The 25,508-nt window shown below is 40.9% G+C and overlaps 2 protein-coding genes and 1 long non-coding RNA gene across 11 annotated transcripts in view; 1 reads left to right on the top strand and 2 right to left on the bottom strand.

Moving 5' to 3' along the window:
- PPIL6 (peptidylprolyl isomerase like 6) overlaps positions 1 to 19,634 on the top strand; it is a 33,073-nt gene extending 13,439 nt beyond the window's left edge. For all 3 annotated transcript variants that reach the window (XM_037065026.1, XM_037065025.1, XM_037065024.1), the window contains 3 exons: positions 2,837 to 2,893; positions 16,776 to 16,911; positions 19,450 to 19,634. In XM_037065026.1, the coding sequence (XP_036920921.1) occupies positions 2,837 to 2,893; positions 16,776 to 16,911; positions 19,450 to 19,561 (305 nt within the window). In that variant the 3' untranslated portion in view covers positions 19,562 to 19,634. The remainder of the gene's footprint in view (positions 1 to 2,836; positions 2,894 to 16,775; positions 16,912 to 19,449) is intronic.
- LOC119000164 (uncharacterized) lies at positions 974 to 19,653 on the bottom strand. Its single transcript, XR_005069258.1, has 3 exons — positions 19,573 to 19,653; positions 3,024 to 3,029; positions 974 to 987 (listed from the first exon to the last, which is right to left on the bottom strand). It is a non-coding gene; the product is annotated as an uncharacterized LOC119000164 (long non-coding RNA).
- A 347-nt stretch (positions 19,654 to 20,000) lies between these two features.
- Positions 20,001 to 25,272, bottom strand: CUNH1orf35 (chromosome unknown C1orf35 homolog). Of its 7 annotated transcripts, none has more exons than XM_037065013.1 (3): positions 25,190 to 25,272; positions 24,800 to 24,886; positions 20,001 to 22,856 (listed from the first exon to the last, which is right to left on the bottom strand). In XM_037065013.1, exon 3 carries the CDS (start codon positions 22,551 to 22,553, stop codon positions 21,831 to 21,833), a length of 723 nt encoding a protein of 240 aa, XP_036920908.1. In that variant the 5' UTR covers positions 22,554 to 22,856; positions 24,800 to 24,886; positions 25,190 to 25,272; the 3' UTR covers positions 20,001 to 21,830. The 7 variants fall into 7 exon arrangements, 6 of the variants coding, with proteins under 6 accessions (XP_036920908.1, XP_036920912.1, XP_036920911.1 ...); XM_037065017.1 differs by having other exon boundaries at positions 24,800 to 24,882; positions 25,190 to 25,228; XM_037065016.1 differs by having other exon boundaries at positions 25,175 to 25,211.
- Positions 25,273 to 25,508: the final 236 nt, after the last annotated feature.

Below are 25,508 nucleotides of genomic sequence, written 5' to 3'. Positions count from 1 at the left end.
TGCAGCTCCTTGCCTTGCTAGAGCGTGTCTTGGGGGAAAATCTGGCATCACAAAGACTTCCTGATAAACCTGTGAAATCTGCTCTGCTAAGAGTGCTTTCATTCATATGATAAGGGTCCGAGAGGAAATGAGTATGTCTCCCAAAGTTTCTGCAACCCTCTTTCCTAACAGACACTGACTCTGACTCATAGTAAACCCTCAGGTATCTTTGAAATGTTCTCTACTGTTTGATCCTTGCTGCCCTGTATTCCTGTATATTACAACCCAATAAAAGGCTATGGAACAGGGGGCTCAGGGCCTTTTTGTCCAGGGAGAGACTGGCTGCTGCTGGCCTTTGTCTCCCCTGAGAAACTGGCTACAGCCCACTCCTCCTCCCCAAACAGATCTCAGCATATCTTGGTCATTATTCACTTTTGTCCGTGGCACTCAGTGGGGGCAGGGGGGGGGGACTTGAGAGAGAAGTCGCCCCCACAACCACCTAGTCCTCCAGATATGCCCTTGCTATACCCCCTGATCTGTTTCTATTTTTTGCCCAGAGTTCATCTCAGCAAGAACTTACCTGATCACCCTATTTAAAACTGCCACTTGCTCCCCACCACACACACACTCCTCTCCTTAATTCCTTCCCTGCTCCTTCCCTGTCCCCTTACTCTGCTTTATTATTCCTTCTTTATTTTTCCCATCACTGGGCATTCTATTCTGTATTCTCAGTTAATGTACTGTCTGTTTCTCTTCAGTAGAATATAAGTTTCATGAGGGCAGAGATTTTTATCTATTTCATTCACTGTTGTATCTCAGGTTCAGAGCAGTACCTGGCATAGGTGCTTAAAAAGCATTTATTGAGCCCTGGCAGGATGGCTCAGTTTGTTAGAGCATCATCCCATACACCAAAAGGTTGCCGGTTTGATCCCCGGTCGGGGTGCATATGGGGCGGGGTGAGAGGGTGGTCAGACAACTGATGGATGTTTCTCTCTCATATCAATGTTTCTCTCCCTCCCTTCCTGTCTTTCTAAAAAAATTAATTTAAAGTTAGGTTGAAAGAATGAATAAATGGATGAATGAATGAACAAACAGATAGTTAAATGGGAAACATACATGCTATTCATTTCTAAAGTACAAATTTAAAGATATCAAGTCATTAAGCCACTTTGGTAGGATTCTCTATCTGTGGTTCCCACAAGTTCTACTGTCTTAAGAAGGATCTCTTGAGATATTGCTTAATACATTTTATCATCCTCATCACCATAATGATCTTAAGGGTGGTGAAGGTGATGACAGTGAAAGGATGCAGTCCACAGCACGTGATGCTGCATAATAGTAACAGCCATTAATGAGTGGGCACGACGCTCTGCCAGGGACTGCACTAAGTGCGCTACCTACATGATTTCATTGAACCCTCAGAAGTACTTGGGAGGCACTTACCATTATCCGTGTCTATAGATATCCATGTCTGTATACAGAAGAGGAAACAGGCTTGGAAAAAGGTAAATAACATTAAGATTTACATTAAAATCATCTGACTTTAAAGTTTACTTTTAATTTATTTTCAGATGTATAGAAATAATACCAGATCTACAAGGCTGAATTAAAGGGGGTGGGTTTTGGTCACAAAAAGTATTAAATACTGATAGGTAAAAATATAAAAAGTTCACCTGAGAGATCTAAAAGCAAAGGGCAAGAGTAGTAATGGTGTACAGACAGAGCAAAGAAGTGTCACTGGTGTTTAAGTGTTAGTAGGGGAGGGGAACCATCTGGACAGATTTGTCTGAGCAAAGTAAACTTCAGGATCTGAGGGAATAGGTGCTTGGGGACCCTCGTTCCTGGATTTAGCCTTCAGCAGTTCCAGCATGCTTCTGGGAGCTGCCGAGGGCTCTGGGTGAATCATGAGAGAGTATTGGGCAGAGAGGGGTTGGAGACCTGACGCTTATCAATTAACTTCTGAACCAGCTTTGTAAATAGTATAATTTAAATGCTACATGCCCTGTACTGCGTAAATTCCCTCCACATCTTGCTGTTGCATTAGATATCTTTAAACTGGCACAGATACTTTATAGATAAATTGTTCATACTGAGTTAAAATGGCACGGCCCTTCATTAGATATTTATTGCACACTGTATTCAAGAAGGGCAGATTAGAGAGCTGAGGATGTGAAGAGGTACTGGGGAGGCTGGAAGCACAGAGGTCAGGCCTTGGAGACCTCTCGTTTCACTAGAACTAGCTGTGTTTCCCTTTTAGCTGTGGGTAGATTAACATGTAGATGGAGGAGTTTTATACTAGGAGCATTACCTATGCCAAAATATGTATCTAATGCAAAACAGGTCATATACATACTTAAAAACAACTCGTTATATTACAAAGGAACTTCATTTCCAAAATACTGGGGTTCCAAGGAATGAAAATTTAAACATTAATTATTTTTAAATCATGTTTTTATTCTTGCTCTAAAAAGATCTTAGTGTTTTTATTTTATCCTCTCTGTTTTTATTTTTCTGAAAAACAAGATGGACTATGGAATAACTTGTGAAGTAAGTAGCATTTATATGAATACCTTTTTAAAAAGCAGTATCAAATTATAATTTAATATTTTATCATTTGAAAGTTTTGCATGATAATTTAACCTACCTCTGAGAGTTAGTAGGAAAAAAAATAGGGTCTTCAATGTAAAAGTGCTTAAAAAATGCAAGTGAAAACATTATAGCAATATTTTCATGGTATAAAACTTACTGTAGTTGTTGGTATAAGGGAAATGATAATGTAAAGCATTTTTCTCCTACCAATATTATACTTCCCTTTTTAGTTTCAGAATTCTAATGTTTATTCATTTTTATTTTGCAGATATAGTGGCTGGAAAAGGAAATGGTGGAGAGTCAATTTATGGACCAACATTTGAAGGTATGTTTCTTTAAATTTTATCAGTCATATATTAGTTGATTATTCAAATTAAACAGGACAGGGCAATTCAGAATTTCAAATAAGATAGTGTTTGGGGTAATACACTAAAAGCAGGAGTTAAAAATGGTACCCCAGTCTAGTTCAGAATAGTTTTGTACACACATTTTTTCACTTTCCTAAATATATTATTTCTTTCTTTTTTAAGTTTTTTTTTTTAAGATTTTATTTATTTATTGTTAGAGGGGAAGGGAAGGAGAGGAGAGAAACATCAATGTATGGTTGCCTCTCGTGAGTCCCTCGCCAGGAACTGGCCTGCAACCCAGGCATGTGCCCTGACTGGGAATCGAACCGCGATTGTGTGGGTTCACAGGCCCGTGCTCAATCCATTGAGCTATACCAGCCAGGGCCCAAATATATTATTTCTTTAGGATGAATTCCTAGAATGAGGATTGTAGGGTCAAAAGGAATTGATATTTTTAAACCTTCTAATCTGCCATTCTCAGAGTTGGCCCCTGGACTATCCTCCTGTTTAGGCTGCCTGGAATCCTGCGAAGATGGTAGTGGTGGTGGCTTAGTTTTTAATTTTTAAAAATTCCAACATAAAAACTGACATGAGAATTAGATAGAAAAACTGAAAACCCATGGATAACATTTACAACAAAACAATGTGACAAGCTAAGTTGAGGTGAGGACAGGTGAGGACAGACTGTCCATGGCCACGGTCTGCCAACAGCCATGAAACCTGTCAGAGAAAGCATGGTGTCCGAGGGATCTGACAGTAACAGAGCCCACAGTAGCCAAGAGCTGGTGTGGGCATGGGCCCATAGGAGGCCCCATGTAAGGTCTGAAGGAATGTAAGGTCTGAAGTGGCTGGAGCAGTCTAATCTCTGGGAACTCTTGAGGATGATCTGAAATGGCTGTCTTCTAGGACAGGCGCACACTGAGGAGGTGTGGCTGGGAACGGAATTGAAATTATGCAGGATGTAGAGACAACAGTGAGAAAGAAGGAATGGGAACAGGATGAGGAAGTCTCAGAAAGCAAGCTGCCATATGGTTGAAAACTATATGAAAACAGCCCAAAAGGGAGCTTTGTGAAGCTACTTTCCTCCTAAAGCCACACCTGTTTCTAATGTTTAGGAAAACCAATTTTACATAAAAAATGAGCAGCAAAAACTTTCATAGTTATTAGAAGAAAAAAGTGAAGAAGGAACAGAGTACTATCACTACAGATCATGAACGCACACTAGAAAGACATGCTCGCAAACGAGCAAAACTGTGACATTTTCAAAATGAGCTAGAAGACATTAATGAAATGATACAAGACCAGAAAGAACTCATAAATCAGAATTAGAAAACTCAGCATAAGGTTGCAGAGCTGAGGAAAGAATTAACAATAAAAGAAAATGGCAAAAAGAAACTTTTAAAAATAAACTAGAAGGACCACAGATCAAATAAACACAACAGATATATGTTTTAAAAGTAGTTAGTATAAAGTAGAAGGGGAATGTTTTTCTTATTATTTTTTTAAAGATTTTATTTATTTATTTTTAGGGATGGGGGGAAGGGAGAGAGAGAGGGAGTGAAACATCTGTGTGAGAGAGAAACATGGATAGATTGCCATTTGCATGTGTCCAGCTGGGGACTGAACCCACAACCTAGGCAGGTACCCTGACTGGGAATCAAACTCTTGGGCTTTTGGTTTGCTGGATGATGCCCAGCCCACTGAGCCACACCAGCCAGGGCAGAAGGAGGACGTTTTTAAAAACCAAAAACATGAGCACAGGCCTGCGAACCAAAGGATTGCGGTTCGATTCCCAGTCAGGGCACATGTCTGGGTTGCAGGCCAGTTCCCAGGAGGGTACACACAAGAGGCAACCATACATTGATATTTCTCTCCCTCTCTCCTTCCCTTCCCCTCTAAAGATAAATAAATAAAAATCTTAAAAACAAAACAAAAACAAAAACAGGTAAAGTAAGATAAAAAGGATTTACAAGAAAGTGACAACTATTACAGATAGAGAAGACCCAATATATGACTGACTGTTCCTAAGGAACTAAATCAATACAAGGGAATAGAACAAATACTGAGAACTATAATTGAAGAAACTTTCCTAAAATAAAAAAGGGTTTGAAAGTATATTTTGTTTTGGGTGATGGTTACACAACTATATACAACTGTGAAAATACCTCAAACTGAACATCTAGGATATATGCATTTTACTGTATAAATTTTATACCTTAAGTAAAATATATGTATAACAACTTGAAACTACTTATCTTTCAAGCACAAACTACTTGACAACATTGAACCAGAGCAATCAATACCAAGACATATTTTAGTAACACAACTGGACATTAAGGAAAAACAAAAACGTTTTTTCCTCAGCTAGGCAAAAAGAGCAGGTGATTTACAGGGGAAAGAAAAGTAGATTGTCATCACATTCTTTAACATCATATTCTTATGGCAAAAGAAAATGGAGTAATGTATTCATGATGCTCAAGGAAAGGAAATGTGAGCTATGGATTTGACGCCCAGCCAAACTAAATTTGGATTTTAAAGGGCACACAGAGTAACAGCATGTAAAACTTTAGGGAATAGTGCTGGCATGAACCCTTCCTGAGTAGTGAGTGTAGATAAATTTCACAGAACCAAAGGATCTAGAGACTTTGATATAAGGACCGGTGGTGAGCATTGATTGTATAGTGACTTGTAAAACTAAAATTTAAAAAAGGGTGAGAGTATGATATGTAATAACCATATACTTAATCTAACTGTTTAAAAAATGAAAGAAAAATGGGGAGAATACATGCTGAAAAATTTAAACTATTTTCAGTCATACTGATGATGGTGTTATTAATATTGATATTTTGAGATTATTGTATATATAATATGGAAAAAGGTAAGTCATTAAGGGATATTCTAATTTCATTATTTCCTGCATCCTTGAGAATCAGAATTTTCACTGTGGAAGGAAGGAGGGGCAGATGAAATATGATAGAGGCAAATAAAAAAATAGTTCATAGTCCTCAATTTGAATGGTAAATACCCCTTTAAACACAAGTATCTTCTCTCTATATATAGCTGTGTCCACTGAATTAGTCTACAAACAACCACCAATCCTGTAGTGATACTCACTCCTAGCGTTCACATCGTTGTTTTGAAATGTTATTTTTCGCTTAAAGGCCCCAGGGCTTCTGGGAGAAATGTTAGAATCCCGTTATGGGGCAGAAAAATTACAAATGAGCCTGGAACCTCCTGTTCAGACATGCTGTCATCAGACAGCAAGAGCGCTATGAAATTTACTAGGGTCATGTCAAAGGCCTTAAGAGACAATTTGGAGAGATTCTCACTGGCCAAAGATGGAGTGATTTGAATAGTAGTTGCAATAATTAAAACCTAACACATTTTAAATCCATGAGTTCATATTAATATTATATTATAAATAAAGCCTAATTGCTTAGACCTTTGTCCTTCTGTCCAATAAGAGACTGATCTCTCCTCACCTGCCCATCTGGAATGATTTGGAATGACTTTATTATCTTGAAAACTGATAAATACAGGGCATAGGGCCCCACCCGCACCCCATGGCCCCATTCCTCCCAGATCGTGCTCTCCTAGGTGGCAGCCACATTTGGGCTTCCAGCACTCCAGTGGGCACAGCCGCGGGGCAGCGGCCACTTGTTGTTACAGGAGGCAGTGCCACTTACTGCCAGGATGTGGCCATGTACTTCTCTCAGGAGGAGGGGCAACAGCTGGGCTCAGACCAGGAGGCGCTGTACAGGGACATGATGCTGGAGAACTGCAGGCAGGTGGCCTTGCTGGGACTCCCTGTCCCTAACCCAGAGCTCATCTCGCAGATGAAGCAGGGTGAAGAGCTGTGGGCACTAGGTCTTGTGGAAGCTAAGGACTGGAGTTCATGAGCAGGGGCAGCACAGAACTTGTGGTCAAGATGGAGGCAAGATAAACACTGCTCACTTCCTTGCACAACCACAGCAAAAATTACAGCTAGACTACAAAATAAATATCACCCAGAATAATCAGAAAATCAACCCATGTGGAAGTTTGACAACAAAGGAATGAAAGAAGTAACATTCATCCAGATGGATAGGAGGGGCAGAGAGACAACTACACATGGAGAGGTGAGGAGACATGGAACGGGTGGTCCCACACCCACATGTGGTGGATAAAAATCAGAAGGGATATCTTGGGAGTGAGGGATTCTAAGACCACTCAGCCCAGGGTCCCAGTGCCAGGAAGAGAAGACAAGTCTCCATAACTTCTGGCTCTAAAAACCAGTTGGGGTTGGGGTTGGGGTGGTGAAAGAAACTGGAATTCTCAGGAGTCTCCGCTTAAAAGGACCACAATAGTCGAAGGACTTACACAGACTTCACTCCCTCTGGGCTCCAGCACCAGGGCAGCAGCTGGAAAGACACCAGTGGCAAATGGGGAGAAATTGAAGTGTCTGGCATTAGGGTGAGTGTCAGGGGACAGCTTTCTCCTGGAGAAAATTTCAAAGGCCAGGTAGCAGCTGCAGCAGCAGCAGCCTTATCTGCTTTCTTAGCCCTCTCCCACACAGAGGCACAGAGCAGTGACACCATATTGGAGACTCCATCAACCTGATTCACATGGGTTGCCCTGCTCTGAAGACCACCTAAGACTCCACCCCATCCAACCTACCAGTGCACTTTTCTTCAATAGGCCATGCTACTAAGACAGGTAGTCAAAGCAGATGTATCTAATACACAGAAACACACACAGGGAGACTGCCAAATTGAGGAGATGGAGAAATATGGGCCAAATAAAAGAATAGAACAAAACTCCAGAAAAAGAACCTAACAAAATGGAGATAAGCAATCTGTCAGATGCAGAGTTCAAAACACTGGTTATTAGGATGCTCAAGGAACCCACTGGGCAATTCAAAAGCATAAAAAAGCTCCAGGCATAAATGAAGGTTACATTCAGTGAAATAAAGAAAAATTTCCAGGGAGCCAACAATGGAACAATGATTGGAACATAAGAAAAAATTCAATCAGAAAAGCAAGAAGAAAAAGAATCCTGAAAAACAGTGATAGGCTAAGGAGCCTCTGGGACAACTTAAAATGTATCAACATCCAAATCATAGAGGTGCTGGAAGGAGAAGAGATAGAGCAAGAAATTGAACACTTATTTGAAAAAATAATGAAAGAAAACTTCCTTAATTCAGTGAAGGAAATAGACATACGAGTCTAGGAAGTACAGAGAGTTCCAAACATGATGGACACAAAGAGGACCACAACGAGACACATCATAATTAAAATGCCAAAGGTGAAAGATAAAGAGAGCATCTTAAAAGCAGCAAGAGAAAAGCAGATAGTTACCTACTAAGGAGTTCCCATAAGACTGTCAGCTGAATTCTCAAAATAAACTTTGCAGGTAAGAAGGGGCTGGAAAGAAGTATTCAAAGTCATGAAAGACAAGGACCTACATCCAAGATGACTATCCAGCAAAGCTTTCATTTAGAATGGAAGGGCAGATAAAGTGCTTCTCAGATAAGGTCAAGTTAAAGGAGCTCCTCATCACCAAGCCCTTATTACATAAAATGTTAAAGGGACTTAGCTAAGAGAAAGAAGATGATCAAAATGATGAACTACTAGTAAAATGACAACAAACTCACAACTATCAACAACTGAACCTAAAAAATAAAAACTAAGCAAACAACTAGAACAGAAACAGAATCCTAGAAATGGAGATCACATGGAGGGGTAGGAAGGAGGATGAGGGAAACAGGGAATAAGAAGCATAATTGGTAGGCACAAAGTAGGTGGGGAGGTTAAGAATAGTAGGAAATGGAGAAGCCAAAGAACATGTGTGTGACCCATGGACATGAACTAAGGGTTGGGTGGGGAATGCTGGAGGGAGATGGGGTGCAGGGTAGTGTGGGAAAAGGGGGAGAAAAAAAATGAGACAACTGTAATAGCATAATCAGTAAATTATACTTAAAAAACCGAAATACAAATTGGTAGGTGCAGAATAGACAGGAGGGTGTTAAGAACAGCATAGGAAATGGAGAAGCCAAAGAACTTATATGCATGAGTCATGGACATGAACTAAGAGGGGACTGCTGGAGGGAAGGTGGGTACTGAGTGGAGGGGAGCAAAGGGAGAAAAATTGGGACAACTGTAATAGCATAATGAATAAAATATGTTCAAGAAAACAAAACATACATATGGGAAAGAATCAAGCATTTATCTTGCCTCTTCTACGTGAACTGGACTAAACTGAGATAAGGTGAATCATCTCATTATAAAAGTATTCCAATTAAAAATAAAAAGGAAATAATAGAATTAGAATACCACCGTTTTGCTGCCCCAAGTGAAATAATTGATCTAAGTACTTGCTGCATCAGTATCTGCTACGTTCACAGAAATGTAACAGAGAACAGGATGTTATGAGCCTTCTGTTTAGAGAGCACACTAGTAAATGGACAGAACAGGAGTCTGATTAAGCTTCTAAACCCAGCTGCCAACTTGCAAGAAATACAACCAATTCTGCCATAATGTGTTCTTAAGGATCTCTGTGCTATATAAAATCATGTAATTAAAAAGGCATAGGACTTGTGGCAATAATAAGGTTAAAAAACTTCCTTAGTGACACATTAAGAAATAGAATAGTAACCTAAGAAAAACAGTAACACATTTTTTACATACATGATATAGTTAAGAAACCCAAGAACACTATAATAAATATGGTAGTCTACCTTGTAAACTCCCTGATGATGTAGAGGTGGCATGGGAAGAGTTGCAGCTCATGCGTGACTTTGAAGTGGTGGAAGGATTGTTCTCTGAACTTGGAAGCAGGCTGTGACCCCAGATGTGGTTGGAGGCAGCTCATGATGCAGTGGCCTGAGGTACCTGGTGGATGTCTGAGGTGCGTGTACTCCTCTGCAGCCTGGCTTAGTTCAGCTGGGAGCAGTTCTGCCATTCACCCCGAGCTGTTTCTCCCGGGAAATGGCACTTGAGCAGTGTGAAATTCATTAGGCTCAAGTCCTTCCCTAACTTATCAATCAAGGTGAAACAAATGTGCATTTTCAACACCAGGTAGTTAAAAGGGCGTTTGCCTTATAGTAATTAATAATAACTAACTATACATTAGTTTTCTGTGGCTTTTTGTGTCTGTATTTTAATATAATGAAAAGACTTTTAAAAATAGTATTGAACCAGTGGCAAAAGTGAGAGGGAAAACTGAAAGGTAGTTTGCTTCTACGTTCATGTGGAGGCAGCTTTATTAAATGAAACCATGCGAGTGACACCATTCATTTATTTACTCATAAATCAGGGCGGTCTTAGTTGAGTGCCTACATGGTGCTAGGGCCTTTGGAAACAAAGGTGATGTGTGTTTTTGAAAACAAGTTTCCACCCTGAAGGATTTTAGTGTCTGCAAAAGCAGATGTTTAAACAGATAAACTACAGGCACTGTGCTAATGGCTATTTCCAGGGAAGAACTGAGTGGTGTGGAACAAGAAGGAACAACTTACCTTGGAGTTGGGGGCAGTGGCCCAGAGCAGCTTGAGTTTAGTCTTAAAATAAGACAGTGCAGATTGCAAGGATGTTCTGGACTTCCCTGGCACCCTTAATCCCTGACGAGAATCCACCCTACCTCTGCACCCACCAGCTGTTATCAGAGCACCTGAACTCTTACTGCTTCGAGGGAAGCAGACAACTTGGGCAGTCTGTCCAGTAGGAGTTTGATCTCTTAGCACCTCACCTGCCCCTCTGGACATCCCTGGGCCTCTGTTGGTTACCTTTTGTTCCCACCCTTAGACTGTTGTGGGGATTTGGCCAGTAGATGGAGGCTTGGCTTTTTTCTCTGGTGCCCAGGCAAGCCCAGTGTGTTTAGGGAAGTCTCTGTTACTGTTTGTGGCAGTGCAGAATTAGAAACCCAGCAACCAATTCAGTGAAAAAGAAATGCTCCACAAGGAAGGGTGAGTGACTGTGAAAGAGAGGCTGTGACTACTACTCAAAACAGCTACAGCATGGCTTTCCCTCCTTCTTTCTCCCCACTGCGGATTCATAATGCATCAGCCAGCCAGCCTTTCCTCTGAAATTCTCTCATGGGACCCTGTTCCCCTGAGCTGCAGAATGAAAACTCAGGGCTTGTTAAAAAACAACTACAACCACAAAACTCACTTTGTTAGGCTTAACACAGTGAATTTAAAAGGATGAAATCAATCATATAATTTAATTAGATGACTATTTTATAAATTGGTTAATCTTTTTTTTTTTTAACTTGAGGAAAGTCTGTTTTGCTTTGTTTTGGACCACAAGTTGTTTTGTCTCCCCAAATCCTGTATTGAATGGTAGATGAATATCCACCCTTTTTTCCTCCTTGTATTCTTTGAATAATGCTGCTAATCCTTCCCACCCTTGAAGGATTGGTGACTAGATAGATGGCTTGGGCTGACTGAAAAGAAGGTCATCTATGAAAAGCAAAAGAAAAGAGGCATATATTTTAAAATATGATTCTAAAATAATATCCTTGTCATATCACACAGACCAGTTTCTTAATGTTAGCTGTGCCCCAACAGGCACATCACTTAGATACCGTTTGTCTAGCCCCTAGATCTCCTCGTCTTTGAACGTAACTGGACATTAGTAAAATCACAGAGCCTGCTGTCAGTGCCTATGATGCAACTGGAAGTTTACAAAAGTGTTTTTTATTAGAAACAAGAACTGGAGATAATATGATCTGGGTAGCTATTTAAGGACTTTTTTTAAATTGTGAGGTTTGTCCTATGTATAGAAGGCATAAATGTACAATTAAAAAATAATTCTATTCTTTGCCAGTGTGGTTCAGTTAGTTGGAGCGTTGTCACATACACCAAAAGATCATGGCTTCAATTCCCAGTCAAGGCACATGCCTAGGTTGCAGGTTCGATCCCTGGTTGAGGTGCATATGAGAAGGCAACCAATCAGTGTTTCTCCCTCACATCAATGTTTCTTTCTGTCTCTCTCCCTCTCTCTCTAAAAGCAATGAAAAAAATGTCCTTAGGTGAGGATTAAAAACACTAAGGATTATAAAGCAAACCCATGTATTACCATCCTTGTCAAGAAAAACTGCCAGCATGCCAGAAGCCCACTCCCACCCGTCCATCCTCAGTAACTCCATCTCTCTTTCAGAGGTAACCATGAGCCCGACTTTCCCCCTGCTGTTCTTGATAGTTTTTTTTTTTAAGATTTATTTATTTATTTATCTTTAGAGGGGAAGGGAAGGAGAGAGGGAGAGAAACATCAATGTGTGGTTGCCTCTCATGCGTCCCCTGCCGGGAACTGGCCTGTAACCCAGGCATGTGCCCTGACTGGGAATCGAACCGCAACTGTCTGGTTCACAGGCCCGTGCTCAGTCCACTGAGCTACACCAGCCAGGGCTTGTTCTTGATAGTTTTACTACCCACGTATGGATCCCTAAACAATGTAGTTAAGTTGTAGCTCTTTTTGACTTTACGTAACATGGAATCATACGGTAGACATTCTTCGTGTCTTGCTGCTTTTGTTCATCAGTGCCTATGAGATTCACCCATGTTGCCTGTAACCGCAACTCTCTTCTTTTCACTACTCTCTAATGTTATGAATATACTGTGAGTGGGGGGGAGGGGCGGGGGAGGGGGAAGTAGAAGAGGGTTTAAGGGGGATAAATGGTAATAGAAAAAATGCAGTTAAAAAAAGAATATACTGTATATAAATATTTATCCAGTCAAGTGTTGATAAATACTTGGCTATTCACACACACAATCAACATGTTTAACTATCATTAAAGCAGCAGTTTAAAAATGCTACCTAGGTATCACACATTTACTTTTCTATAACAAGAAATAGTGAATAGCTGTTATTAGAACATTGATGGTAAAATTATAGCAGTAGCTTTTAAAAATGGATATTGTAGGATTGAGATCAGATTGTCTGTTGGGGTGTCCAATCTTTGGGCATCTCTGAGCCACACTGGGAGAAGAAGAGCTGTCTTGGGCCACACATTAAATATACAAAAACAATTTAAAAATCTCATAATGTTTTAAGTAAATTTATAATTTTGTGTTGGGCCGCATTCACAGCCACCCAGGCCTGCATGTGGCCCACAGACCGCAGATGGGACACCCCTGGCTCTAATGGATACAACAGTCCTTAGAAAATTGTATGGACATTCCCAAACTGCCTAATTATACTTCATCAGAGAGAATGCAGTGCCGTTTCCCACACTTAGAGTAGTTGCTTCCATTATAGTATCAGAATGAGTTTGATTTTATTTTATTTTTCTGAATTACTGTGTTTTTATTGGAATTGAAGTAATCTGTACATTTACACTCCCCCGGCCTGCTCCCCATTAATCCTTTCATACCATTTCTCCCACTTGGCCCTGGTCTTATAGATCCCACCACTCAGCTCTCACACCCTCTCCCTTCTCATCTCTGTATGAGATGTAATTTAGAAACTGATATTTTTCACATAAATTCTGATTTCTACTTCAAACAAGCAGTTCTCACTCTTAATGTTGTATATTACAAATAAAACCAGTTTTAACCACAGAACTATAACTACTATTCCATATCTGTAAGTGGCAGAGACAGGCAGGGACTCCTGAGTCACAATAGAACGAGAAGGTTCTGATTTGTATCACAGCCTTTCAATATCCTTAACTTTCTCTTTTACTTTTTATTGAAAGCCCATGCCTGTTACGTGACCTATAAATAAAATTTATCAAATATTCTGATTTAGCTATCACTTAAAAACATTTTTTATTTTCCTGATTTTGCCCAGCAATTTAAAAAATATTTTTTGTTCCTCCTACTTCAAAACATTTATTCTGTAGATTGTTCACATTTCTCCTTCCCACACAGTGCTGTGACAGAATTAAAATAATCTGTGATAGTTAACCAACCACCCACTCGGACATAGTGGTCAGAAAAGGAAAACTATTGTTCACTTAAGGGTTTTCTTTTTCTTGCCTTCAAAAAATTATGTGAGCAGATTAAATTTATATGTTTTATATGTCATAAATGTTAAACTCAGTACTTGGAACTGCATTGGGAATGCGGTAGGCATTCAGTAAATTTGGTGAATGAACAAATGTTTAATTAAACCTAGGGTTTTGTTACCCATTTTAATATTATTAACTTGTGTAAAAATATTTCTATTAATGCAAATATACTATTAGGATAGCCATTTTTCAGTAAAGTTTCTTTAAAGAAAAAAATTCCATTTTGACCCTTGCAAGCATGGCTCAGTTGGTTGAGCGTAACACTGCAAGCTCAAGGGTTGCTGGTTCGATTCCCAGTTGGGACACATGTCTGGGATGCAGGCCAAGTCCCTGGTTGGGAGGCATGCAACCAACTGATGTTTCCCTCACACATTGATGTTTCTCTCCCTCTTTCTCCTTTCCTTCCCCTCGCTGTAAAAATAAATGCAATCTAATAAAATTCTGTTTTGAAATCTGTTGTGCCATTTGCTCCCATCTTTCAGTGGACACTTTGCACAAGTGAGGGTCCACTTCATTCCCCAAATGAGCTGCTGAAGCTGGTATCAACAGCCCAGTCCTAGCCGCAGCTCCTGGCCAATGGATATGGAATAACACCACAGCCTGTTATTGCAGGCCAAGGCCCCACCAGGAGCTGTGGAGAGACTAGGATAGGAGAGGATGCCTCTCCAACCCCACTCCCAAATAAATGGGGTGCTTCCTAGGAGCAGGTCCAATTGCACCCATGGGCTTTACCTGTTGGTGGCAGTCAGGCACGGAGTGGTTTCCCTCTGGCCTGCCACCACTGCTGCCTGGAAGCAGCACAGCCTCAAGTCTTTCTTTACATTCAACCTAAACATTCTATACTTAAAGAATCAATCACCTAAGTCATTTATTTTTCACACTTTTTTTCCAGGTCAACAAATTTTAAATTTATAGTTCAGGGACTACCTACACCTTTTAAAAACATTTTTTTCTTTCTGTCCCTTTATAGCAGTGGTTTTCAAGCTGCCCTCTAAGGAGTTCCATGGGGTACTGACAAGGTATCCTCAGAGATGAGAGGATACCATTTTATTGGTTTTATACATGGGCTTTCACACAGGTAGTGTTTTAAAAATAGTTACTAGGATTAACTGTTTTAAAAGTTCTCCCATAACCACAAATTTTTGGTAAAAGTGTTACAATTATTCTATACATTTTCTTTTCTATTACTTACAGAATTTAAAAACAATCATAATATCTAAGAGCAATGACAAACACCATTTTGTTAAAACTGAATCTTAGGGCAGATTTCTATTCTAGGCAATATTCTGTGAAATTAATGGATTATTTCACTATTCCACTGAAAATAATATGGAGCATCAATGTAATTATATATTCATTCATATAAAAATGCTTTATTTTCATTTAATAAGGTTGGCTTCAGAGGTTTGCAATTTAACAAGGTAAAAGTAACCATCACAGATACGACTTAATTGCTTAGTTGGCTTAGCTTTGAAACTTAAAATAAGAATAGTAAGCAACTGCAATTTAAGAAAATCTTATTGACAGTTAATATGCTCATTTCTCAGTTATCCCCAGAATTTTATAAAAATAAATTGAATGAAAGTTATTGAATGAAAACCTACACTGGATTTCTCTCTCCCACCACTTCCTTCTGTGTTTTTGAGTTTGGAGGCAAATCTTATTTTATGCTGGAAATGGTACTTCCTGAAAAGAGTAGAATAACCACCATACAATTCTTTTTACCTGTTAACCTTACACTAAAAACAAACAACAACAACAAAACCCCACCTTCCACAAAATCTTGGTCAATCCATACAGGTTCAGGTTTGAGATAAAAATTTATTTAAAGAGCCCTGGCTGGTGTAGCTCAATGGATTGAGTGCGGGCCTGCGAACCAGACGATCATGGTTCGATTCCCAGTCAGGGCACATGCCAGGCCAGTTCCTGGCAGGGGACTCACGAGAGGCAGCCATACATTGATATTTCTCTCCTTCTCTCCTTCCCTTACCCTCTAAGGATAAATAAATAAAAATCTTTTAAAAAATTATTTAAAGACTACCACAAATAAGCATAAATTAGTTTCCTTTCATCATCAACAGTTCGGGCCACATATATGCCAGGTAAGGGAGGCCCTGGGGTAAAGCTACAATGAGGCAAGGTCTCTGCCTTCACATGCTAGAGAGGAAGCAATCATGTAAACAATTACATAGAGTGTTGTAAAGACCACAGTAGAAGTTTGTCTAAGATGCTATGAGGGGAAGGGTCATGCCCAAGAAAGCCTCCTAGCTCTGGTTGGTGTGCCTCAATGGATTGAATGCCAACCTGTGAATCAAAGGGTTGCTGGTTCAAATCCCAGTCAGAGCACACGCCTGTTTCACGCCAGGTTCCCAGTTGGGGGCGCTCGAGAGGCAACCAATGGATGTCTCTCTCACACATCGATGTTTCTCTGTCTCTTCCCTCCCTTTCTCTCTCTCTAAAAATAAATACAAAATAAAAAAATGAAAAAGCCTTCTCAAAGGAGACGTTTTTAATTATCACATTGGTTGGTAGTTTGAATGAAATACTACTGATAAAACAGCATAAGAAAATTTGCTGACCTTTAATCCTAAGGAAAGCATGTGCTTCTTTTTACATTACTAGTTTAACATACTTTATATTATTAATATTCTTAGTAAATGCTCAAATAGTTTTAACAGGACTTTACAGTTTATCTTTTTTAACAGCCCACTTGAGTGAAAGTAATGAAACAAACAGCATATTTGCCATTTGGAATGTATTGATAAGGATGTTTGAGAACCCTTGTTACCAAGGGTTCTGTTTGTGCTTTATATGTTATAGTCCATTGAGATAATAGAAATATTTTAATGACCTACTACTGTTTGTGTTTTCTAGATGAAAACTTTTCAATTCCTCATAATAAAAGGGGAGTTCTTGGAATGGTCAACAAAGGCCGTCACAGCAATGGTTCACAGTTCTACATCACACTACAAGCAACTCCCTACCTAGATAAAAAATATGTGGCTTTTGGGTATGTGTATTTAAGTTTGTGTATATTGTATTCATATATGTAAAACTGTGGTTCAAAAAATTTGATTCAGTATTGTGTGAGTAAGAGAATTTAGTTCTAAATTTGTCTTTAGTTACTAAGAGTTTAGAAGAGAATTTAAAAGCAAAAATAATACAAACATATTTAGAAATATTTTGTAAGAAACTTTTTATCTATTATAAACAGACACCATTTAGGAGGCACAGCTATTGTAATCTTATATTCATCCATCCATCCATTTACATTCAGCCTCAAAGATATCAATTCTTAATTACTATGAATAATACCATAGTGTTTAATAATGTAGCTATATTTACCTGCAGAAGTGAGCTGAAACTATTTAATTGTCTATGAACACCGAGGGGATAGATGAAAACTATCCAATTTGCAAGTAACTTTTTTATTTTTTAAAGATTTTATTTACTTTATTTTTAGAGGGGAAGAGGAGGGAGAGAAACATCAATGTGTGGTTGCCTCTTGTATGCTCCCAACTGGGGACCTGGCCCGCAACCCAGGCATGTGCCCTGACTGGGAATTGAACTGGCAACCCTTTGGTTCACAGGCCAGCACTCAATCCACTGAGCCATACCAGCTAGGGTGCAAGTAATTCTTTTTTATTGAGCAATTTAAAATATAGAACTATCTTAGGTAATTACCAGAATATCAGCAAGATGCTTATAGGCATGTGGACCTAAAATGGATGATATACTTTTTATCAGTTGTGTTTCATATCTTTACTTAATTACTTGTGTCTTCCCTGAAATGATGTAGTGTTAGAATTTTTGAGTATTACATTATTCCAGCCACTCCATGGGGATAATTATGAACTCTTCATTACATGGAGAAATTTCATGCCAGTGTTCATCTTAACCACAAATTTTGTATATGGCCATTGAGTACTTGAAACATGGCTAATACAATTGAGGAGCTAAATTTTATTTCACTTTAACTATATTTAAGTAGCCACACATGCCCGTGTTGGGCGCTGAAGTTCTAGTGGAACTCCTAGGATTTTGGAGCCTGTTGCATGGTTGGTACCATTCACCAAGATAGAGAATACAAACAGAAGGATATGGGAGAGAAGATCATGAACCTAGGATGGGCAAGTTATGATTCGGATTAAGACACAACAAGCAGGTGGCAACTTCTGAATACCAGGAGTAGGTGCTCAGGCTGGACAAGGGCTGGAGTTGTAGATTTTGGAAGCTGTCGACGTGGCAGCTGAGCTACAGCTGGAGCAGAGTACCATCACTCCCGTAACAACTTCTGGGCCTTCGTTTGTTTGTTCTGCCTCCCTTCAACCTGCCAAAATTCTGTTCAAGGCTTAGGTCAGAAACCTCCCTGATTACCAAGATGAAGCTAGTCGTTGTCCTCTTTGGCACACTCTGAACAATTGGAGTAGGGACTGGGTCTTACTCATCTTGTGCCCTAACACCTATCACAATGCACACGGTGCACACAGTAGGTGCTTCTTCAGTATTTGTGAAACCAATTTGGAGACTAGGTGTCACCTCTTTGGAGAGGTGAATCTGTCCCTTTTCTCCTGCTCTTCATCCTCACAATGTACCTTCTGTGTCACGGTTTCTGAATGGGATGGCAAAAATAGAGCATGACAAAGATGACTAGAGCATAATCAGTGTCAGCACTGTGTCCTTCCAAAGGGGCATGAAATGGAAATTGCACCTTCCCCGCAGCCACACCTCAACCCAAGCAAGCATGGGTAGAGGGCGCTGGTCCTATGCTTGGGGCTCTTTTAATTGAACCATCAGAGTTCCACCTAATGGCTAATGAATGTCTAGAGACTCTAGTGTGGCTTTGAGCTTTTATTCATGTATCTAGTGGATGTTGATTAGGTGCCCAGTATGTGCTAGGTGCTGAGCATTAAGCAAAGGCATGATCTCTGTCCTCAGAAGAGAATCAGAAATGAATCAGAGAAAAATACAAATAAATAACAATTTTAACCCTGGTAATTCCTATAAAGGGATCTGGGAAACTTCCACAAGTGATGACTGAGCTAAGATCTGAAGGAAGGCCAGGAAGTGACCACGCAAAGGCGTTGGGGTAGGGGCAAGAGCAAAGGAGACAGCTGTGGCAGGAGGGGCTCAAGGTGCCACCAAGGTAGAGAGCCAGTCTGGCTGGAGCAGAGCGCAAGGAGAGCATGCTGCCAGGTAGCCCTAGAGGGGTGTGGGGATGCTGGCCAGGGTGGAGATTCAGTTTTAGCATAGGGATAATGGGAAAGTATTGAAGTACTTTAAACAGGGAAACAAGATTGGACGATTTGCATTTTTAAAACTTCACCCTGATGGCTATGAAAGTAACAGATCGTAAGAGTTCCAGATAGGTGTAAGGGAACCCTGGCAATACAGACACATTGAGAGCTATTTAAGATATTTATGACTGATGTTAATTTAACTTGTAGGAAATATCCTTAGCTAAGCTAGATAGGACTCAATTTAGGGATGTAAGCTAAATGTGAAAATGTATGACTGACTAAATTTTCCACACTTTCTCCTACATTAGGCAATTAATTGAAGGAAAAGAAGTTCTCCAACAACTAGAATCAGTTCCAACAGAGAATGAAAGACCAATACAACAATGTACAATTATTGACAGTGGAAATATTTATGCTTAATTTTCGTATACATATTTCTGATCAGCTGTTTCTAGATTTAAACCATGCTTAATAAAATTTAATGTGAAAGCTGTGGCAGATGCTGTAGGTTGTCTCACCCAACACCCAGTATCTCCCCATTTTCTTTTGTGCATTTGCCAGAGACTGCAAAAACATAAAACTCAATTTCCCTACCAAGATTTTTAGCCTTCTTTACTGCCAGGAATAGCCATGGGATACAATTCTAGCCAGTGAGGCAGGAGTAGAATGCCAGTGATCCTGCCCTTTCCCCTTCACACAGTCTTAAATGCAGAGGCTGGAGCCATGAAAGGAAAGGTCAAGTACCCTGGCTGGTGTGGCTCAGTGGATAGAGTGCCAGCCTGCAAAACAAAGGGTCGCTAGTTTGATTCCCACAGAGCACATGCCTGGGTTGCAGGCCAGGTCCCCAGTAGGGGGCCCATGAGAGGCACCCACACATTGACTTTTCCCTCCCTCTAAAAATAAATAAAATCATTAGGGGGGAAAAAGGCCAAGAGAACTGCAGAGATATCAGCCCCAGCTCTTGAATTGTGTAACCAGTACCAGCCAACTGCCTATCTTTGGACCTCTTACTACAGGAGGCAAATAGACCCTTATGTTACTGTTGGTAGAGTATTGTTACTTGTAGCCCAAACCATTCACTTATAGCAGTACCTAATGAATGGAGTTTGAACCCTAAAATATTTGTAATTATCTGCCATGAGAAACTTACTAAATAACCAAGTAGGAGGGACAATAGAAGAAAAAAAATTTGTTAAATTCCCATTTACACACAACATTCAGAAAAAAACATCTTTGGATGTTTTTAGGGGCGTGAATACTTGTCTCCTAGCCATACCAACCCAGGGCTTGGGTTCTAGTCCCGCTTGTGGTTGACTCCTGAGACATTAGCGGGGATCCAGCTTTATCAATTGCTCCTTAATCTGAGATTCTCAAATCCATGTTACCTGAGGAATTTTTTCTACAAGACTGCTGGATCCTGTCATCGACCTACTCAGTCTCCAACATCTGAGACAGGGATTCTGCTGCGCATTTGTTTAGCTCTCCCCCCAGAGGTTATTTAGCACGCTGGGCACGAGTTGTTGGGGAATCACTGAAGACCTAAGTAATGGTTTCAGCCATTTCAGTGATCTTGACTCAGTGACCCTGCTCAGCCACCACTGCCTCTGCCGTCCTGCTCCACCCAGAGCCACTGTGATTTTCTTGCCCTTAGCAGGCTTGTCTTCAAATGTGATCTCTCTTTGAGCCAATCTTATAGAGACAAATCTCTAAATGACTTACGGCTTGCCAAAGGTAAGCGTGTGATTTTTTTAAAAATGATTCTAGATACACAGGAAGTTGCAAAAATAGTACAGAGCAGTTCAGTGTACCAATCACCTCATTTCCCCAATGTGCATCTTATTCAACTACAATACAGTACACCAGAATAGGCAATTGACATTGGTACGACATACACTGTCATTTCATCATGTGTAGACTCATGTGACTGACACCAAGACACAGAACTTTCCCAGTACTACAGAGACTTCCCTGGGGCTACCCCTTTGTAGATCTACTGCCCTGCCCTCTACCATCCCTAACTCCTGAACATTGGTGTATTTATATATTTATACACACACATACTCTTTAATAGAATAGCTCATTACAATATAGCATAGGGTTTTATACTAAGATCTGAAGTGGATGGGGACATTCTCAACTGACCCAGAGATAGCCCTTAAGGATGTGTGTCTTAGAGGCAGGCAGCCTGGGTGTGAATCCTGGCTCTGCCACTCCCTAGCTGCAAAAGAACTTCACTGTGCCTCCATTTCCTCATCTCAAAATAGTAGTAACCACCACAGAGAGCTGTGAGGATTCAAGGAATCAGTACCTTGTGGACTGGACCTAGAGTGGGGCCCTTTACACTGTGAGTGCTCAGTAAGTTACCAGTGTGTAACCTTCAGGGTGTTGTCCAGGAACTTGTTTTTTTTTTTTCAGCTAAAAGTAAGTTTATTTAAGCACAAAGGGTGAGTCAACACAAAGAAAACAGAAGTAGCAGTACTTGCAGCCTAAGACAGGTGTGTCCTCCCCGGTTGGCCCTGCAGCCATCTTGGGGTGAGGCACTACCTGGACACCTCACTTGCTTACAGGGGCCTGGTAGGGCTCCCACAATCCCATCCTCCAGTTCCCTGGGCCTGGCAGGGCACGCGCTCAAAGGCTTCACTGAGAATGGAGCCTGCATGGGGTAGGCAGGGTCACAGTGAGCTGGGCCTCAGTCACTGTCATGCCCTCGCCTCCTCTTGCAGCAGGGCGAGGAGTCAGAGTCGTGCCTGCGATGGTGAGCCCTGGATGGAGCCGGGGATGGCGAGGAGGCTGCCCTGGTCCTGTGCTCCTTTTCTCTCTTCTTCTCTTTTTTGTGCTTCTTTTTCTTCTTCTTTTCTTTCCTGCTCTTCTTGTGACTCTGGGGGCCCGGTTCTGCCTTCTCCTGTGGTCTGGGCTTCTTCCGGGCTGGGGAGGCCCCAGGCCGACTGCTCTCCACTCGGTGGTGTGTAAACACTGGGAGTCCCAGCTTAGCTGCCTCCTTGTCTTCTCGAGACAATGCCACTCGGCCTGCAGAGCCACTTGAGCTCCCCAGGCCCAGGAGCCGGTCCACTCCCTTCTCCTCAGGGTCACTTCCTTCACGCTTGCAGATCTCCACAAAGTCCTCCTTGCTGAGGCCAGTGGGCTGTTTCCTCACATTCTTGTAGCCCAGTGCCGCCATGAGTGCCTCCTGCTCTGCCTGCCTCACGGCCGCCAGCTCCTGCTCCCGACTCATCCCCGTGCAATCTGCTCTGCCCTTAGTGTACCAGGTGAGGTCACGGCCCTTCTGCCAGCGGCCTACCGGGGCCATCAGCGAGTTGCCCAAGTAGTTCTCCCGCTGCTTGTCAGTCTTCACATCCTCCCAGCTGAACTGGTCCTGCCCACCCCGCACGCCGCCTCTGCTGGAGCCAAACATGGTGCCAGCTGTCCGTGTGGCCTCTGGTCCGGAACTTGTATTTTCAAAAGCCCCTCAACGACTGACTGACAGCCAGATTTGGGAATCACTGAAGAGGAGCTATCTCCTCTTCCTCTCTTTAAGTTTTGGCCAACCTGACAACTCAGGCTGTTGTCTGAAGCCTCCAGATGACCTCTCTGGGCCTTTGGATGGGTTCCTGTGGTCACACTGGGAACGTCTCAAAGCCGGGAGCTGGGCTTACCACAGGGACTCTCACCAGCTAGTGAAGCATGCGATGAATGAAACCAATGCTTTGCAGAGATCCTGGTTAAAACATATTACAAGAATTAATCATATAACAGGGAGCAGAGTAATTCTTACTGGCAATGAACCTGTACATCATGACGTTAAGTATTTTATGTGAAAGAACTAGATTATCTGCATGGGTTTAAGAAACTGATTCCAGCTCCCCTATTTTTCATTTAGCTGTAGTGTAAAGGGAGATCACTGCAAACTTTCTAAAGAATGGCACAGTCATTCAACGAGTGGACTCGTTCCTGCTCACTTTCCACTCTCAGGCTGTGTAAGAAGTTTTACTGATTTGTGCATGGAGTGGTTCTTATTATCCCCACTAAACATACATACTATGTTTATCAGAACATAGTATATATTAGAATGACTTATATGTTTCAACATGTTTGGAGAAACTGATTGTTACGAAGAACTCAAAGCTTATCCCACTTAACTCCAAATATAAGACTTTAACCAAATTAAAAACTGTAATTTGATTAAACAGAAGGAATTCTATATTTTTCCAAGTCTACAAATATGAGAGTAGTCATTCTGATGATTTATACAAAATGTTAGTTATATGCCCTAATTGCTGATATGTCACAGTCAAGTAAACAGGCTGTATGCATCTTACACTAAGCCACATTAATAAGAAGAGTGTGGTATATGGACGTTCTTATTTTAGGAAATTTGAGGAACATTTAAATTCCATCTAAAGCATTTTCCCCCAACTAAACAATGCCAGTTATTTGTCAGTGAATAATTAGGCTGGTAACCTCAGGATCCCAGTCTGAATCTTTCCACTTTATACATATTTTTAAATTAGGCATGTTTTAGTCCCAGCTATCTAGCACTGTGGCAGTTAAATTACTTAACCTTTAACGCTCCCTCATTTGTGAGAAGAGCACAGAAGTGAAAAAGCTGTTAGCTCCCTTCCATTAATAAATTCATAGGGGGTGGGATGGGATGGGAGTAATAGACAGAAAACTGTACTTGAAAAATAATTAAATAAAAAAATTGGGAAGAAAAAAAATTCATAAAATCACTAACAATATCACTACTTACTTTGGAACTTCAATTTCATTAGTAAAATGAGGGTCCATCTATCTCACAGTGGTCTGAGGATTAACAGATAATATGTGAAGATACTTCCCATAGTGCTTGACCCACAGCAGATATTAAATAAAAATCGGTTCCCCTTCTGGAATATCAACTCACACAAACAGTCAAGCTGCCACTAACAGGACAGCATCGTCAAGAAACATGGAGTCCCTGTTATGTTTGGTATTAGCCATTCTAACATCGTTGATTTTCAACTGACTGAATTAATTCATACTCAAAATTAAAACTGATGTCTAAAACCTTGTGATATTCTCTCCTGTATGGAAACTCATTTTTAAGTCAGTACTTTAGCGATTATACTATTACCATTCCCAAAATGAAATCACAACTTAAAACTTGCAAATCTAGTCAGTCCGTATTTCAAATACACTTTATACAACATACAAAATATCTGTAACAATCTCAATAGTAACACATACAACAAATTATGAGGTTTGGTATTTGATAGGGGACTTTCAAAATGTGCTAAATCATAGGCTCGTTTTCTTCAGTGTGCATCAGAAGTGCTTGAACCTCTAAAATCAGATTTCTGGGGCTCATCCCTTACGTATTCTCAAAACTTATCTTTCTGCTTCAAACTCATTGTATAAAACAGCACCTCCGGTCCCCATCAACCCCAAAACAGTGGACATGTCCGTCCATACATTAGACATTAGCTTTTACAGTCTAATTTTTACCATTTGATGTAAGCATGGCTGCACTTGTGAATGTTTCTGTGAGACTGGACATCAGATGGCGCTCACCCTTAATAAAAGCCTGAGCAGCGACGGAAAATTAACAGGCATTTCTAAATCAAGCCCTGACGCTAAGCAATCACTGTGTTTTGGTCCAGTCACTAATGAATCTTCACTCACCTGCAAAGTTGAGATAGGAAGCCATCAGATGGATTTCCAATTCAGATCCGTCTTCGATTTTCTGACTATGGCTGCTGCTAACGCTGGCTGAAACAGCAAGAAATTCGGAAAAGTCATGTTAGGAAAGTGTGAAAGAGACAGTGTACGGCTCCGGCAAGAAGGCAGGAGACCACTTTCGGTGTTTTCGCGGCTCACATAACGTGGGCGGCGGGGCAGAAATCCCTTAACCACGTGGTCTCCATTTCCCCAGGGAGTCCCAATAGGGGATGACTTCCAGAAAAATCGACTTCTAAGGTAAAAAGCACGGGTACTATTAAGTACATATATACTCAAGACCTTGGGAAGGCGGAAGCACGGCCCACATTTAAATATTACCCTGTCGTAACGCACCCTTCGGAGACAACTTCCGCCCTGGGCGACTCAGGTCCGGAAAGCGAGGCGCTGGGGTCACGTGAGGCTATAGAAGTCACAGCCTCACTGGTCGCTCTGAGGGGACGCCACCGCCACGTCACGTAGGTTGTTCCATCCAAGCCAAGGTGGGAGCTTTCCTTATGCAGGAAAAAGAAAAGCTCAATTACGTCCCTATGGTAATCATAGGGTAAAGAAAATAGTTTCATATGTATAACACTTTCAGTGTCTTGGAATATTACAGTCTCTTTGGGGGACAACGGTTTATTCCCTCGGTTTATTCTAGATGATGCGTCTGTTC

The sequence above is a fragment of the Sturnira hondurensis genome, unplaced genomic scaffold, assembly GCF_014824575.4.
Source record: "Sturnira hondurensis isolate 20B ecotype Veracruz unplaced genomic scaffold, ASM1482457v3 Scaffold0015596, whole genome shotgun sequence".
Classification (NCBI taxonomy): Eukaryota; Metazoa; Chordata; class Mammalia; order Chiroptera; family Phyllostomidae; genus Sturnira; species Sturnira hondurensis.
This window is presented reverse-complemented; position numbering and strand designations above follow the sequence as displayed.

Coding starts and splice junctions, on each gene's coding strand:
- CUNH1orf35 (XM_037065013.1), bottom strand. CDS start 22,553: ATGTTTGGCTCCAGCAGAGGCGGCGTGCGGGGTGGGCAGGACCAGTTC.